The sequence below is a fragment of the Olea europaea genome, unplaced genomic scaffold, assembly GCF_002742605.1.
Source record: "Olea europaea var. sylvestris unplaced genomic scaffold, O_europaea_v1 scaffold1243, whole genome shotgun sequence".
In the NCBI taxonomy this organism is placed as follows: Eukaryota; Viridiplantae; Streptophyta; class Magnoliopsida; order Lamiales; family Oleaceae; genus Olea; species Olea europaea.
The window spans coordinates 34,341-53,080 of NW_019229866.1; the positions used below are offsets into that span (position 1 = coordinate 34,341).

Below are 18,740 nucleotides of genomic sequence, written 5' to 3' on the forward strand. Positions count from 1 at the left end.
CATGCCATCTGAGATATATGAACTTGGGCCTAACTCCATTCTTGTAAGGACACCACTGGCACTCCCTTAACAAGAATTTTTAAAACAGTGATCCCTTTCCCTCTTCTATGCGTCTCCTAGCCTCTCCACTGGACCTTTACGCTTTGAGAGGTTACTCAAGGCTTATTTTAAAAACAGTTTAAACTTTTAACTTGGAGTTAAGACATGCTTTTATCATATACTCAGTATGAAACATAAAATTCTTTACAAGAATTATAAAACTTTTAAAAATTAAAAATTTTTATAAACAAACATTGTATTATATATATATATATTCAAAAAATGGACAAACCGGAAATAGCAATCCTTGATAGATTGATCTATTATTGTACTTATTGTAGTCTATGTAGTACAAGAAGTTACGTAGTACCTAGTCCAATTATGTATATATTAATTAGTATTGTCTCATTTCTTCGAGATACGATTATTTTTCAGTGGTTTAATCTTCTGTTATATACATTGATCTGTTAGAATATTTCACTAAAAGAAATCACAAAAGTCGTTATACAAAATTTGTTTTAGTAAAAATCTAAAGATATATTCATCGAAGCATCAAATTTATTGATAATAATAAAAAAATAATTTATTCCTTAAAAGTAGTATAGCGAATAATAAATATGCAAGACTTAGCTTTTGTCTACGCATTGGTTACAAAGTAGTTCCTTTATATCTTGTGCCCATTTTTGTGAAGTAGAGGGTAGAAAACATCAAACAAATTACTTAATTATATTTGTTTTCTGTTCAAAACTTCTATAATCCCTTCTTATACCGGACATAATCTCTAGACCCATTTGGCTCTCAGAATGAAATGGAAACAACACTAAATTCAATGAACATTCAGAGAGAACCAAGAAAGTAATAAATATAATTTCAAACAAGGCCATCAGAGTACAAGAATAAATTATGGAACAACAACCCTAGATACACCTCTAACTATATATCATCTTGGTACAAATAACAAATTCATCTTTGACCAACTTTCACTTGCAGATATTACAATGATTGTGTGCAAAATTACAGGCAAAGAGGTGGATGCAAACTGGTCCAACATGTAAAGATTTGATCTTTGTAACGCTTTTAGGTCCTTATTGGTAATTAAACTAATTTCCCCGACAATTCGATTCTTGGATCTTGACCTCTGGAAGCCTTTCTTTATTCTGTGTTTGTAATGGAATGCTGCAATATGAAAAATATAACAGTTAGACTAATGATTTTAGAATTTTTAGTTTGATAGATATTATACATAATGATATTTGAACAATTACTTACATGACTGCCAGAGGAAAACCACGAACTTCTTGACGATTAATAGTGGGTCGGAGGAGGTGGAGAAGCATATATGTAGACTGGTGGGGGAGGTGACTTCACAGGAGGGGGAGGTGATGTGTAGTAGTATGGTGGTGGGGAAGATGGTGATGGAGGAGGTGGGGATTTGTAGATGTAGGGAGGAAGGGGTGAGGGAGATGGTGGCGGTGGGGACTTGTAATAGTAAGGTGGTGTGGGTGAGGGTGATGGTGGTGGAGGAGACTTGTAGTAGTATGGAGGAGGAGGAGATGGTGATGGTGGTGGGGGAGATTTGTAATAGTAGTGCGGTAGAGGTGAGGGTGATGGTGGTGGTGGGGACTTGTAGTAATAGGGAGGTGGGGGAGATGGTGATGGTGGTGGTGGAGACTTGTAATAGTAAGGTGGTGGCGGGGTGGGTGATGGTGGTGGTGGAGATTTGTAATAGTAATGTGGTACGGGAGAAGGTGATGGTGGTGGAGGAGACTTGTAGTAGTATGGAGGAGGAGATGGCGATGGTGGTGGTGGAGATTTGTAGTAGTAGTGTGGTTGAGGTGAGGGAGATGGTGGTGGTGGGGACTTGTAGTAGTAAGGAGGTGGCGGAGAAGGTGATGGTGGTGGTGGGGACTTGTAGTAGTAGGGAGGCGGGGGAGATGGTGATGGTGGTGGAGGGGACTTGTAGTAGTATGGAGGATGAGGAGATGGGGATGGCGGTGGTGGAGATTTGTAATAGTAGTGTGGTAAAGGTGAGGGTGATGGTGGTGGTGGGGATTTGTAATAGTAAGGTGGTGGTGGTGAGGGTGATGGTGGTGGAGGGGATTTGTAATAGTAAGGTGGTGGTGGGGAGGGTGACGGTGGGGGAGGAGATTTGTAGTAGTATGGAGGATGAGGAGATGGAGATGGTGGTGGTGGAGATTTGTAATAGTAGTGTGGTGAAGGTGAGGGTGGTGGCGGTGGCGGGGATTTGTAAATGTATGTTGGTGTTGGTGTTGGTGGAGGTGGTGATTTGTACTCATAAGTAGGTGTGGGTGGCGGTGGAGACTTGTACACATAGGTCGGTGTTGGTGGCGGTGGAGACTTGTATACATAAGTAGGTGTAGGAGGTGGTGGTGACTTGTAGTAATATGTTGGTGAAGGTGGTGGAGGAGATTTGTATACATAAGGAGGGGTTGGTGGTGGTGGAGATTTGTATACATAAGTAGGCGTTGGTGGAGGTGGTGACTTGTAGACATAAGTAGGTACTGGAGGAGGTGGTGACTTGTACTCATAAGTAGGCGTGGGTGGCGGTGGAGACTTGTACACATAGGTTGGTGTTGGTGGTGGTGGAGATTTGTACTCATAAGTAGGTGTGGGTGGCGGTGGAGACTTGTACACATAGGTCGGTGTTGGTGGCGGTGGAGATTTGTACTCATAAGTAGGCGTGGGTGGCGGTGGAGACTTGTACACATAGGTCGGTGTTGGTGGCGGTGGAGATTTATACTCATAAGTAGGCGTTGGTGGAGGTGGAGATTTGTATTCATAAGTGGGCGTGGGTGGTGGTGGAGACTTGTACTCATAAGTAGGCGTGGGTGGCGGTGGAGACTTGTACACATAGGTTGGTGTTGGTGGTGGTGGAGATTTGTACTCATAAGTAGGTGTGGGTGGCGGTGGAGATTTGTACTCATAAGTAGGCGTGGGTGGCGGTGGAGATTTGTACTCATAAGTAGGCTTTGGTGGTGGTGGAGACTTGTACTCATAAGTAGGCGTGGGTGGCGGTGGAGACTTGTACACATAGGTTGGTGTTGGTGGTGGTGGAGATTTGTACTCATAAGTAGGTGTGGGCGGCGGTGGAGACTTGTACACATAGGTCGGTGTTGGCGGCGGTGGAGATTTGTACACATAGGTCGGTGTTGGTGGCGGTGGAGACTTGTATACATAGGTCGGTGCTGGAGGAGGTGGGGACTTATAGACATAAGTTGGCGACGGTGGTGGAGGAGACTTGTAGTAGTACGGAGCCGGGGTCGGCTTCGGCTTCTTACATTCCTCATATGGAATCTTTGGAGCATAAGCAAATGGTTTAGCATAGAGCACAACTTCATACTTATCCTTGGATTTCACCTTGAGCTTGGCTCCCTTCTTTCCCCAGTGAAGATTTGTTGGAATGTTACACTTTGATCCCTTTGGTGGTGCATGGAGTTTAGCCTTGCATGCCTTTGCTCCATAGTTCCCATACTTAAAACCTTCAACTGTTATACTGTATTTTCCATTAATTTTTGTTTTTCCATATGCCTTAATTTCCTTGTCACCAGCCTTGCATGTCACTTCCACAACAGCACCTGTTTCATGTGCGCAAAATTAATTAACTAAAGTTGCTGCCAACCATTTTAGAATATATTCTTGGACAAATATTGCTTGCACAGTAACCAATAATATTGTCCTTTCCATATTGTTAATTGAAGTAATAAATATTAATATTACAATATTTTAATGCAAATTGTAATTAATCAAATAATACTTATTAATCGGAATCTCTTTACAACAAGATTGGATCATAAATAAAGCCGCAAGTTGAGTTGGTCATGATGATACAAAATGAATTACATTTATTATTGGTTAATTATATAATTTACATACAATTACTCAATCATTATGCAACGAACTTTGAAATTTGAAAATAGAGATTTACAGACAATCATTGCTGTAAGAAATAGTCCAACAAATTCACTTTCATTGTTGACCATGCTCAAGTCATTTTTAAAATAAAATTTTAATTTCAACTTTAGTGTAAATTACAAAAAAATCTTATCAATTTACAATTCAATGTGTGATTTTTTTATTATTATTATTATTTTTTTTTTTCAAATGCAGTTTCGAAATTGAGGTAATTATGAACTGGAAATTATTGAAGCATGCAAATATGTAAGAATAAAGGAAAATTAATCAATGGGAATATAATAAGTTGTACCTTTTAGGTGTTTCTTGTTATGGGACTTCTCTGGGTAGGTCCAGTCATAGCATTTGAAGCAGTATACTTTGCCTACTACCTTGACAACGAAAGGATGGTGTGGTGGGTAGTGGGGAACTGGTGGTGGTGGAGGAGAAGTGTAGTAGTATGGTGGAGGTGGAGATTTCTTTGGTGGTGGGGGAGACACATAATAGTATGGAGGAGGTGGTGATTTAACTGGTGGAGGTGGAGAGGTGTAGTAGTATGGTGGTGGTGGAGACTTCTTTGGTGGTGGGGGAGACACATAATGGTATGGAGGTGGTGATTTAACTGGTGGAGGTGGAGAGGTGTAGTAGTATGGTGGTGGTGGAGACTTCTTTGGTGGTGGGGGAGACTCATAATGGTATGGAGGAGGTGGTGATTTAACTGGTGGAGGTGGAGAGGTGTAGTAGTATGGTGGTGGTGGAGACTTCTTTGGTGGTGGGGGAGACACATAATAGTATGGAGGAGGTGGTGATTTAACTGGTGGAGGTGGAGAGGTGTAGTAGTATGGTGGTGGAGGGGACTTCACTGGTGGTGGTGGAGAAGTGTAGTAGTAAGGAGGAGGTGGAGACTTAGTGGGTGGTGGTGGAGATTTGTAATAGTATGGTGGAAGTGGTGATGGTGAGGGGGGTGGTGGAGATTTGTAGTAGTATGGTGGTGGAGGAGAGGGTGAAGGTGGTGGTGGCGATTTGTAGTAGTATGGTGGTGGTGGTGAGGGAGAAGGTGGTGGTGGAGATTTGTAATAATATGGTGGATGTGGTGAGGGGGAGGGTGGAGGGGGAGATTTATAGTAATATGGTGGAGGTGGTGGCGGTGACTTATAGACATAAGGAGGTGGTGGTGGTGACTTGTACACGTAAGGTGATGGTGATGGTGAGGGTGGTGGAGGAGATTTATACACATAAGGTGGTGGTGGAGATGGAGAAGGAGGTGGTGGTGACTTGTACTCATATGGCGGTGGTGGAGATGGAGAAGGAGGCGGTGGCGACTTGTACTCATAGGGCGGCGGTGGCGGCGACTTGTACTCGTAAGGAGGTGGTGGAGATGAATAAACATATGGGTCAGCCGAAACAACACTAGAAATCGCCAAAATGGCCAATGCCACTAGGAATTGTGGCAGCATACGGCCCCTTACGGGGCCGCCGCCCTGTGTCGTCATTTCTCAGCCAAAAGAATTTACCAATTCCGGACAATTTCGACCTCAACCTCCCTTTCTGTCTTGTGACAAGGATACAAGACAAACTCTCCTAGTATATTAGTTAGAAAGTGATGAGTAAGTGTGTTCAATAACTCCAATATATAGAGCAAACTATAAAGATTAGCTGTTGTTAGAATAGGGCTGTCAATTAGTGACCCATTCAATTGATTACAAGTAATTTGAACAATTTTATACTCTTAGCAGCTGGAAAATTAATTATTTTAAGTCCATATTCGATCCACTTGATTTTCTCAATTTATTTCTGTTATGGACAAGTCACCTGCTACGTACACAGTTTAAAAAATTACAAACTTGAACATGATTATACTTTTAATTTTGTTGACACCACCCATGCATCTTCTTATGAATTGCAAGACTATACATTATTTTGTCTTGAGTTAATCATCAAGTTCATTTCTTTTTATATAATTTCGAAAAGAAAATCGAATCCCAACTACTTATCTTGCTTTGTTCGGACAATTGAGTAACGACCTTTTAACAAGTACGATATAAAAGAACCATGTTCGTCGAACGTGTAATCACGCAAAATCCGTCAACATTAAATTTCTTCATTTTCTTTACTATATATGTTTAATGTGTTGACAAGATCCATACACCTTCTTCTCAATTGCAAAACTACATTGTTTTGGGGTTGAACCCCAACTTTGAGGGCCCCCAACGCCTCGTCCCTAGAGCTTTGTGAGGGACGTAAATCGCGTGATGTGTCCCAGGAGGTCAGAGAATAAGAGTTGAATGTACACTGCGCTTACAAGGAATCCAATTTCATGTCTCAGGAATCAAACCTCCACACTGCGGCTGTCAGCAAGGCGTGGGATAACATCACTCCTGTCCTTTACACCACTGAGTTAATTATACAGTTCAGTTATTTCTGTATAATTTCAGAAAAAAAGGGTTAAACACCCCAACTACCTATATTGCTTTGTTAAGACAACTGGATAACAACTTCTAACGTGCGGGACATAAAAAGAATTGTCTTTTTAACTTGTATGTTTATTTTTTTGTACTTTCTATCTATCTTGCTTGATTACGCAAAATTCATCTCCATTAAATTTCGTCATTTTCATTACTATATATTTCCACATTTCATATATATTTCTAACTTGTCGTTAACTTTCACGTACCTTCTTATGAGTTTGCAAGTTTATACGTTAATGTTTTATCTTGATTTTAATCGTTCTAGATATTTTCCCTTTTTTTTAATTATAAATTTCCGTTGTGTCTATATGATTTCGTAAAAAAGGTTAAACCACAAATTCCCATATTGCTTCGCTAAATCAATCCCTCGGGACATTAAAAGAATTGCGATTTGTTGAGCACAATTGCGACGCTCGTGATTTAACCATTTCTTCACTTTATTTATAAATATTGGCACTACTCCTCCACTAGGATAGATGTGTACATAATGGTATTTAGAATTTACATGTTGTCACAATATATCGTAGAAATCCATGTGATTTCTCAATTATGAGATGTGCATGTGGAAGCATTCAATCATTTTTGCAGCCTTTTCTTGATGTAATCATAAAAGGCAAAAAAGAAGAAGAAAAGTCTATATTTGTGTTTGAATTAATTTAGGGGTTTTTCTCAAGAAACTATAATTTCCAGTTACTTTCAATTACAGATATTTTCCACACACTTTTGTGAGATTGATTGTTTGATAAATTAAAGATTGGAAATTCCCCTCTTAATTTGTTTTTAATCGTATAGCCTAATACAACTCAAACAATTAGAAAAATGAATAATAATTGTTTAGATAGATTCTAGATAATTTTTACTCGTTCATGTCAAATTGTCGTTGATGAGTAACCTTACAACTTGAATTTACAATTTTTGCTTGCTTCAATGCAAAATCAATTTTGTAAAAATGTTATTATATTCATTTTTTAATATGTTTACTTTCGAGTAATATATGAAAAATCTATTTTTCTCGTAAAATGCCAAACATAAAATTTCAATAAATATGTAATGGTAAATACAATATCTTCGCTTGCTCTGAAGCATAATGTGTGTTCTCAAAATGTTTAAATTACTAAAATGCTGGTATATTTCGAGTAAAAATACAATTTGATTTTAAAATTTAAAAAAAAATAAAACAAATCTGCGGATATTCATGAAAACATGAATATTTGGTAATTAATAAATATATTCTGGCATTTATTAGGTTAAAAAATGATAAAATAAAATATGACGCAAAATTAGAATGCTCTGTTGAAAAGTGTCAACCCGTGGGCGGTCCTTAATTATGCTTTAACGTAGATTGTTAAATTAATTAGAGATTAATTATATATTATTTTAGATTATTTGCAATCCATAAGGACGACTTGGTTTAAGTATTTAAATGTTCTTACTTAATAAATGTAAATACAGATTCTTTAATCATTTCATCGCCTCGACGTAAATTAACACTAAAATAATGTGCTTTGGATAAAATGAAATCAATAAAATAGATAATTTTCGACAAGATTTACATGAAGATTTCGCACTTTGGAAAAAAAACTCGTAGGACTCTTCATTGACTTCACGTGAACATAAGATAACATGTTATGAAGATTGCGAAAATAAAATATTTATTGCTCATGGCATGATAAAAGTTAATCGGTCATCAAGAATGTGATTGAAGACTATCGATGAATAAAATAATTGAAAGTTTGAATTTTCTTTAGTTATTTTCCTTTTCTTCTTTTTGTATTTATAATTGTCAGCCACGTTATTACCTTAACTAGTTGTGTGATAACACGTGTATTAAATATGATTATACCTAATAAAGCTTGAATTTTCAAGTTTTTTTGTTATCTTCAATCTCTAGATCGAAAAGAGCAGCAAAAATTTAATAATTTTTGAATATAGACTAATGTGTACGAACATAGACATATACATATGGAAAAATTGCATATACGGTCCCAATATTGATCACTTTTGTCATTTTAACCCCCAAAATCTTTTTGTGATTCCTCAACATTCGACTTTTTAGGTACATTTTGTCACTACACAGAGTTTCTATCCAAAAACCTGTTAAGTTGATAGGAGTGCTTATGGAAAGTCACTATTTATTTCGTTCATGTTAGAAATATTGAAATATAAAAGAGCGAGAGGGGGGAAAGATCTTCTTTCAAATACTGCCCTCAAATCTTTATTGCCCTTGCCGACTCGAGACAGACAACACCACCACAAAAGATGGTTTATTTCTCATTAGAATGGAAATTTTTTTCCTAGAATGCGCAATTTTGTCATTGCAATTGATGGTAATGAATTTTTTTTTTTTTCGGTCTCTAAAGATAAGAAATGTAGAATGAACCATAAAATTACTATCATGATCATGGTATTTCTTAGTGTCTCTCGTCTTTCTATTGCCAACGTCTTTAAGAATGCGTTATTTAAATCTAAAGAACCATGGTTATTCGTATTCATAACATTCTTAGCTGTCTTTTGGACCATGTTTATATGGCTTGAAGTGCAAAAGTGATTGATAAAAGGATAGGGATCCACCTGCAATTTAGCATATATGTCTAATATTCTCATTTATTTCACATTTAAATAATGAGTTGTGCTTTTAAGCACGCCATTGACTGTAATAGGAGAAGAAAAACAAGCCAAAAAGATTAGTTGGTGCCAGGCATCATTCATCAATTAGGGTCCTTGTCCATGCCATCAAAGTGAAATTCATCTCATCTTTTTTCTTGCTTTTACTTTCTTGAGAAGATTGAAATTTTTTGCAATTATAATAAAAAAAAAAGTGAAGTTAGCGACAAATAGTCACTAATTAGATTTACTAAAAGTATCATTAGACATGATCGCACATAATTGCTAAGGAAAGAGAGATCAGTCGAAAAATTCAGCATAGAACTCGAGTCCGTTACTTAAGTGCACTAGCGATGGATTTCTTCATAATTAGCAAAGTTAATTTTGATATCCTAATTGGGGAGATTCAAAGTTCGCAAATAATTAAAGTCTTTTGCCATGGTTAAAACTACCGCAATTAGTTTTAAGGCATTATCAATGAAGTTAAATTTTTGTAGATGCTAATTGAGGACATGTGAGTCACAAGTTTAATAATTATTAGTCCTTCAGAAGAGCCTCTCATTCTCGGACCTTAAATATCTTAGTGTCACGTAATAATTTTTTTTTATTGAATCTAAACATTATTTATATGCACATTGCAAAAATTTTATCTATTTATTTGTTCCATCGATAAAGCGTCATTTCAAAATTATTAGAATGGTAGGTTTTTCAATAAATTTCATTTTCTTCATGAAGGTGTTGAAAGATGTGACAAATGTTTTTAGAAACCTCTAGAGTGCCACCTAATATTATCTCAAAACATTAATCATATTCTTTAAATCTCAATTTCATGCTACAAAACTTTCAACATATTCATTTTCATAAAAGGCATTTTGATTTGAAAGTTATTCATATAATATGGCATTATTTGTGAGCCCATGTGATGTCCTAGAAGTTAAGTCATAATATATCCCTCATGTCACCATCCACAAGACAATTATTTCTGTTTAATTGCATGATACATCCCTTCCAATTTGGAAATTTAGATATAAAAGTTTTTGTGTTGACTAAATACACAAAGAGATGGACTAGAAAGTACAAAACTCGATGGGTACTATATACATTTTATTTTTTAATTTAAAGAAATAATTATGTTGAAATTTGCACGCCACATTAAGTGAAGAGTAATGTCTGACTTTCTCGCATATCTAACATATTGAGTTTTTGGAAAAATCTGATGGTACAGAAAAATTTTCCATAGAAAACTTACAGACACTCACATGTAGATCCTATGTGAATTAAAATATTGTAAAAAATAACTCACACACCCCTGCATGTGTGTATTCTGTACCACTTTTGTACACAATTTACTATACGTGTAGCTTGACTCTGAGTTTTTGTATCTGGATAGAAGTTTGTAAACAACTTGTCGTGATGGAAATAGTTATGCTTAATAAGAGAGCAATCACATAGAAGAAATTGAAACGTCCTTTCAAAAATAATGTGAAGAAGACGAAAACGAGTTAATATCATAAACCCAAATTTGGCTGCAAAACCTTTTTCTTGGTCACAAGCCTAATGGGAAATAACAAGATAAATGAGAAACATTAGACAATATCAAATTACTACTTTAAGATGAGATCAAGCCAACTGATACTATAGATCAGAGCGTGTATATTTGGCTAAGCTTAAAAAAAATGCATTTACAAGTGAACAAGTAAATTTTAAAGTGAAATGATTTGTTACTAGTCAAAGCTGAAATAAATAAGTTATTTATTCTTAAAAGTAATTTCTCCTTATGTCAAAATAAAAGTCTATTTTTGATGACAAATAAGAAGTAACAAATTGAGAAATGTTCATAAATAGACGTTACTTAAAAAATAGAACTTAGTTTTGATGTTTAGTCAAATAGCTATACTATGAGACTATACAACAAAGAAAATTTTAGCCCTATACAGTGTTATAATTGAAGAGTTTCATACTCTAATATAGGAATAAGGAACCTTGGGAATTGACAGGCCTATAGAAAAATAGATTTTTTATTTTTATTTTTTTTTAATAAACAAGGTGGTGAACAGCTGCTAAGAAGAATATGTTCATATATCCAACACTAGAAGTTCTACACCTTAATCTAATAATTAAGACGACAATATTATATAAAACAAGTTGAAATGTAGGAATGTCAAAAAAAAATTCGTCCCTTATTCATCTTGCGTTTTCTCGCCTCAAATTGTAAACAAGGCGGTGATGAAGAACATGGTCTCCGCTCCAAATACCTCAAACCCGTATGAATCCTTTTATTCTATTATATTATATAATTGTACTTTTAAAAATAAAAATTACATTAAAATTTAAATAAATAACTAAACACGATAAACAAATTTTTTTAATCATGCACCACCTCTCGAAAATTCTCAACAGGACGGAGATGATAATGATAGTTTGGACCCTTCTTTTTATTCCTAAAACGCATACATTAACTCTTGAAAGTTCTTCCAAAAATGCAAACATTAATTCTTGAAAACGAAGTAAAAATTAATTCTTGAAAACGAAGTAAAAATGATCGTTTTTTCAAGTCGATTAAAGAAAGAGAATTAGTGCATTTAAAAATATTTTGTAACCCTCACCTACCATTATTCCCTCTTTCTCCCTCTTCCTTTGGAATCTGTGAACTCTGATGATTAAGTTAATTTTTTTCCCAAGTTTTCGTGATGATTAATTTTTGCAATAAACTATTATGTTTGTTCCTTTGTCGGATTATGTCAGATCAAAAATTTACCAAGACAGCTTTGTCCTACACATAAACCGTGTTTCACACTGTCTTAGGCCGATTTTGTGGGCACGGTCAACACGATTACTTCTTCAAATTGCATTTCTTCTGAAATGCGACAATAGAAATAATATCCTATGGGGGTTTAGAAAGTGATTTGGACAATGCTAAGAACATTATTGGAGACACAAAAGGACGTATTTTAACATGTATGGCAGGATTATTCAATATCTATTAACTAAATACAAGTAATTAAGAGTAATTTAAAAACAAGTTCATTAAAAGTTAAAATATTTGGCATGGCCACATGGCCCACTCTTTTTAATGGAAAACAATTAATAATTAATTAAACATTTTTTTCTCTTTCATTAAAAATTGTGTTTATTTTTGTGCAGCTACAAATATTAGGTTTATAACACCCGGTTGATCTCTTATTTTTAGGGAACATGGTCAACATATCTCAATTTCTCTCATGTTCACATAGCCTCTTCCTATATATATGGATAAATCGTTAATTCATGTGGCCTTGTCTTGTGATGGGGAAGGTGGTCGTGAGCACTCTGACAATCAAGTAAATTTATTTTGGATTAAGCATATGGATGTGGGAAGTGCTGAAGATGTGAACCATGATATAAGGGGTTCGAATATGAGAGTACGTAGAGAGTATAAGTGAGAGAGAAAAGTTATAGCTTGAGTATATAAAGTTGTATTACCTTCAAATGACATTAAGTGTGAGCTTTTATAATATTAGAGAAGAAATAATAACCGTTAGATGAAGAAACAAGTGGTGTCATCTTAACGGCTGAAGCATCTTATAATAGGCTTCATTCTATCAAATCCTAGGCTCAGTTGCATTTAATATTATAACCATTTGCAACCCTATGACATAGCTTGTAAGGACTAAACTTGATATTTTGTTTGTTTTTTTTTTTTTGGATATCTAGGTATCCCAACTTACACCAGACTAAATCCTGGACCCCTAAGATTCATGCCCCTAGAACCTTGGAGGGGGTAAATAGCGGGTTATACCTTAACTGGATCACAGGTTCCCTCCATTGCCTGTACACTTCTGCGCACAAGAGACCCTCCTCCACAGTGATTGCTCCATACCAAATTTTTTGACCGCAGGTTCCCATCAGGAATCGAACTTTCCACCCTGCCGCTGGAAGCAAGACAATGTTGATTGATCCATCAATTGAGCTGTGCCCCGGGGGGCCTAAACTTGATATTTTGACTTGGAAGAGTGGTTACTACAGTGAGATGTTATATAAATCAATTAAATAAGGTCTTGTGCAAAAGATCCCTGCAATGCCTCGCATCGAACCGGTTCGCCTCGCCCGTGAGGGTTCAGCTCCATTCATAGGGGTTCGACCTCTTCATGGGAGGTTTGAAGAATTGGCTCACGGGTTTGGTGATGCGGAGTGTGGCTTGGATTCGTTCATTATGTGGCTGTCACGTAGTCATCTTATAAAGCCTTGTTGGAAGAGGCGAAACAACACCTTTATGACGTGCTTGATATATAGGAAATGAGCATGATCAAGGAGAGAGACATAAAATGACATTTATCAATTGCATTACTCGATTCTATTTAATACAGTACGGTAAACTGTAACATCAAACAAAGTTAGAATAGAGTGAAAAAGTACAAAATATAAAAAATAGTCATGTCTAATTCACCATATCAAAATGTCATTAAATGACATTTGTCATACTGTAACTTTACATAGCTAGCAAAAAGAGTGATAGGCAATCGGATTTGTTAGTTGTTCTACACAATGAAGTGCAACCAAAATGTCACTAAACCATGATTGAAAAGAGGGACACAGTGAAATTCATTAATTGCGTTGTTCAGTTAGTCTAATGCAGTATTGTAAACTATAAGAACAGACATGGTTAAGAAAAGCGAAAACCTATAAAATGTCAAAAATTATCGTCTTGTCTAACTAATCGTACCAAAATGTCATCAGATGACAAATTTGTGATGGAAAAAATGGTATGCAACAGTATTTGTTGGTTGTCCAACCTAACGTGATAATTGAATTGGACTTTAACCTCAAGATAGTAAAGTTTTTACCCACACAATTAAAGAAACTAATAAACAAATTATAGTATAATTTAAGAATTAAATATTCCAACGGATAAACTCATTTTAATGGAAAATAATTACTTATTGTTAAACATTTTTTTTCTCTTTTGTTAAAATTGTGTTTGATTATGTTCAGATCCTCATTAATCTAAGCCATAAGGGAATCCCTTAAGTCTACGAAACTGTCTTGTGTAGCTACAAATTGAACACGATTCAAAAGAGGGCCGTACATTGAAATTTATCAATCGCAATTTCGATTGATTTAACGTAAGACAGTAAACTATATAAGATCAGGCATGATTGAAGAAAAACCAAAAATTTATCGTTTCTCGCATTCATGATTTAATAGAACATTTAAATAATAATACTTCCAAATTTAGATATCTAAATTTTGAGGTATTATAGTTTGCTATCAGATATCAAAGTTATAAATAAATTAACAAAGTGTAATAGCTACGTCTAGGTGCATCAATTGTTTAAATCACAAAAAATAAGCAATGGGTATGTACAAGTTTTAAATAGATGGTTATGACTTAGGAATCAAGCACATTGAATTCGTGGCTAGAAATATCTCCATTCGCCATTCGAAGGAAAATTGTTAGGATCCAAGGTAAGTAAATTTCCATTTATCTTCATGTGTACTTTACATTGTTAAATGTATAAATGTGTTTCCAAAATTTTTTATTATGTAAAATTGATATTTGATTTTTATATTTTATGTCATTAATGCTTTTCATGACAAATTCATGCGAATCAATGCATTCAAAAACATACATGAAGTTTCAAGGTATAAAAAACTTAAATGAGTTAAAGAATATTTTTAAAAATATATATCCCGATTTCTTTTATCATGAGATATATATCTATGCCACAAAAGGTGTGAATGAAAAAGGTAAGGCGTACCCGATTAATGTTCAATAATAACGTTAATATTAACTGCTTTATGGTACTACTGATAGGACGAATAAAGTTCCAAATAATAATTGTTCAATACATTCTGATGGGTTAGGCAATACACTTAGTGAGTTCACGATATTAATGTTAAGTTTCTTTTTAAGAAATGAAAGAAAAAGATGATACATATTGATATATTTTTATATCATAAGCATGGACCATATGCATAAGATTTGTTTATTGAGTATTTGCTCATTCCACGCTATTTCTCCCCATTTTCAGATTATGAAAGCAAAATGATTCGAGGTGACGACTTGCAATGACACTGACTCAGTATTATCACATTTAAATATTGAATTCGTTTTATAAATAAAGTTAACATTCAATTTTATTGTCTTATAATTTTATTAAGCACAAATTATTTTTAAAAAATAAATCATTATGTTTATTAATGTGAAGAAAAATTTAAATCCTTTTGCATTTATGATTTGAAGAGAAAATTAAATGATAATACTGTCAAATCAAAGTGTCTATATTTAGGGGTGTTACATAAGCATTGACCTCTTTTTTTGTACCAATGACGTGGATAACATATTCCAACCCCACTCTCGTGCACGCAAGTTGTCTCCAACACACTTGGACGAATTATTAGTCTAAGGTATGTAAGATTGAATATGGGATGTGAATTAGACGTGAGCCACTAAGGTATTCGAGCATCAGGGGTGTATGAAAAATATACAAGAAAACGAGAGAATATCAAAAAGCTTTTTTGTATTCAAAATTACATCCCTACTTTAATTACAATAATTGAGTTCTTATAGTAGTGAGAATGATGTGGGAGCCTTTGGATGAGGAGGTGTGTGCCTTCATCTAAACAATTTGGATAATGCTCCTATACCAGGCCTAATGATAGAGGCATTCTCTCCCATTTTTTCTCATCTCGACGGGTCCTATGATTAAAAAAATTCCCCAAAAAACCCACCCCACCTCGAACTGTGAGAGGGGCTGCACTACTAGGCCTCTTACAAGCCCGGTAGTGTAGCATGGTCTAAACAATTTAGGCATCCCATTACAGATGTCCCATCAAATTTCCTAGGTCATGTAGCATTTAGCCTCCGTTTGGCTCCCCATTAATTTTCATTCTATTACATTTCATTTTTTTCTCTTTTATTTTCAACCACACAATCTTTCATAAAATAATATTAAACGTAAATCGAAAACTTTTTCTTTTTTTCTCAACCACTCATTTTTTAAAAAAATACTGTTCTACCCATTTTCATTTCTAGAAAATGGGGGTCAAACAGGGCTTAATGTATCTAAGAAGGCAATCACTCCCTAAGTCAGAGCATACAGATAAGGACCATGTTACATTCACCTAATGATTTACACAATCTTTTACACATACAACACGTGGCGGCTCCCTAAGATTGTGTAAATCTTTGTGTACAAATAGTTTAATCCTATAGATAATAGGCTAACAAGACATGACATTTGTTTGCTGCAGGTTGTCATGAGAATTGTACTTTAGTTGGAGCGTAACCACTTCAACCAAAACGCCTCCGCTTTGCCACTTGTTGACATTGTGTATGTGTCTCTTTACTGTGATTCTACGTGGACCACATGGACTTCAGGTTCAGCCTTGATAGCTAGACGTAATAATAAGAATAAGAATTGTCCAAATTCATTAAAGCCAAAAATGTTAAACGAAACAAAATTTGTCGGCTGTCCAATATGGTGCAATGGTGAACCAAAATAAGATTTACTAATCACATATATTCAAGGAATTTTAAACATTCTAGCTAGTTGTTTATTGGATTTTTGACTTTGAAATAGTAAGATTCTAATCCCATAAAATCATAGAAATTAATAACTAAATTAGTAGCACAATCTAAGCAAAAAATTCTGCATGGCCATGTGAGTGAACTTATATAATTAGGTGCATCATGACTTCATACACCCAACATTATCGGCCTCTTCTTATTATCAACGGACAAATAGATTGAGAATAACCCTTTTTTTACTCTTTTTTTTCGATCCTCCGCATATAAATTTGAATATTAAATTTGTACTAATTACCAAATCTTGTTTAAAATAAAATAAAAAATATTTTGCGGTTAAGATGCATTTGATTACGAGCATGAAATTTACAAAATAAATAAATAAATAAATTCTAAATAATTCAATTGCCTATAATTCATTTGTATGAAAATATTAATTATATGTATTTGATTGATTTAGTTTTCAACGTAGAAAATATTATACTTGTCAATTTTTTATTGGTAGATATATGAGAGAGAGAAAGAGAGATTGAATTACTTAGAAAATAAAAACAACCCATTCCTAAAAAAATATTTTCTTTGTTTTCAAAGAAAATATGACCACGAAAGAAAAAATTGTCACTAAATACCCCAAAAGTAAGAAATTGGTCGGAAAATACATTTTTCATGGGGAAAAAAAACTAATCAAATACACATTAATTATTTTATACTGGTCAACGTATCCTTTGGGGAAAAATAATTGGCTTTACGCTAGTTGGAATATGTGATCACAAGGCACGTCTCTTCCTTGATCTAATTTTTATTTCTATTGGTAGATGGAATTATAGCATTTATTATTTATAAAAAGTGGAGACTTCGAGCTAAAGTCAGCTAAAGAAATGTAAATATTAAGTTTGACTCTTATTTGGATATATTTTGTATTAGGGTTTTTTCCCCACGTTATAATTGAGCTAGATCGTCATGTTGATTATAAATTTAATTGAGCATGTCGTGTCAACAATAACAATAAGCCGTTTGTTCAAAAAAGCATGTCATGTTCGGTTAAGCTTCAAATGAGAGAAAAAAAGTAAGTAAAGCCTAAAAACTTTACATTTTGCACTAAAATTTTCTTATAAAGTCACTTTATACTTTGTCAAATATGATCAAATACATTTTTTGAATTTCATCTTCTTCAGCCTTTTTCAATACTTGCGGAATCAATTTCTTATAATACGATAAAGTTGGTAGTAAAGAATTAGTGGACCATTGACATTTCATTTTCAGGAACATGATCCAGTGCAGAGGCTTCTTCTACATAATTAATTATTTTTCAAAAGGTATAAGCAATTTTTTTAATTATTTTGGATGGATAATTGTTTCTTGATGGGACCATATGACGGCTTCACATCCCATGGTGAAGACGATTAGAACATGCGTCCATGGGAAAATTGACGATAATTAAGGATTGAACATGTGGCCATTCCTAAGTCGTTTGCTCGGGTTTTAAAAAGAATCAATTCAATACAGTTTAAAAGTCTCAATGTTACTCTTTCTTTATCAATCTTAGCATAACATTAGTTTTTTATTTAAATTTTTGGAAACTAGTCGACCACGATTTCAAAAAATAAAAATCCCGAATTCAATAGCCTTCTTGGATCAGAAACAGAGCCAAGATATGCATGAATCAAAGTTGTGTTGTCTTAACATACCGAAGAAAAGAAAAGAGACTTAAGAATAACGATTAATGTTGAAATTTTATGAAATTTTAAACCTCATGAAATTGAAAATCTAATTATTTAATTGTTAAGATCCTCCATGTCAATCACCAAGAGAATTATTGAATGCATAACATACCTTAATTCTTTGAAAATGTTTCTTTAATACTGGATTTTGATTCCGAATATTGAATTTTGAAAAGCAACTCGCAATCCTTTCTTGATTGGTTCTTGCTTTCAATTTTGATTGCCTTGTTCTCGAGTTTAATTGCTTCAATCAATTCTTCTTGATTGTTAATCTTTACAATGAGTTTTTTATTTTCTTATTCAATATGTTTTCTTTATTAATTCTTGTGTTGATGGGATGACACAAAGAATGAGAAGTTGTATATGAATTGGGGATCATAACTATATATATAGTTTTCATATGTATTTCGCCCGTCATGAAATACAATTCTAAAAAAATATGGTATCTACACATAACTCAACCCACACTTTATTTAAACGTCTTAAGCT

At 34.4% G+C, this 18,740-nt stretch overlaps 1 protein-coding gene across 2 annotated transcripts; it reads right to left on the reverse strand.

Moving 5' to 3' along the window:
- Positions 1 to 881: 881 nt before the first annotated feature.
- On the reverse strand, positions 882 to 5,552 carry LOC111374382 (extensin-2-like). Of its 2 annotated transcripts, XM_022997047.1 has the most exons (4): positions 4,265 to 5,552; positions 2,651 to 3,635; positions 1,309 to 2,326; positions 882 to 1,215 (listed from the first exon to the last, which is right to left on the reverse strand). In XM_022997047.1, the coding sequence occupies exons 1-3, from the start codon at positions 5,442 to 5,444 to the stop codon at positions 1,345 to 1,347; spliced, it is 3,147 nt and encodes a 1,048-aa protein (XP_022852815.1). In that variant the 5' UTR covers positions 5,445 to 5,552; the 3' UTR covers positions 882 to 1,215; positions 1,309 to 1,344. The 2 variants fall into 2 exon arrangements, with proteins under 2 accessions (XP_022852815.1, XP_022852814.1); XM_022997046.1 differs by having other exon boundaries at positions 1,309 to 3,635.
- Between the last annotated feature and the right edge of the window lie 13,188 nt (positions 5,553 to 18,740).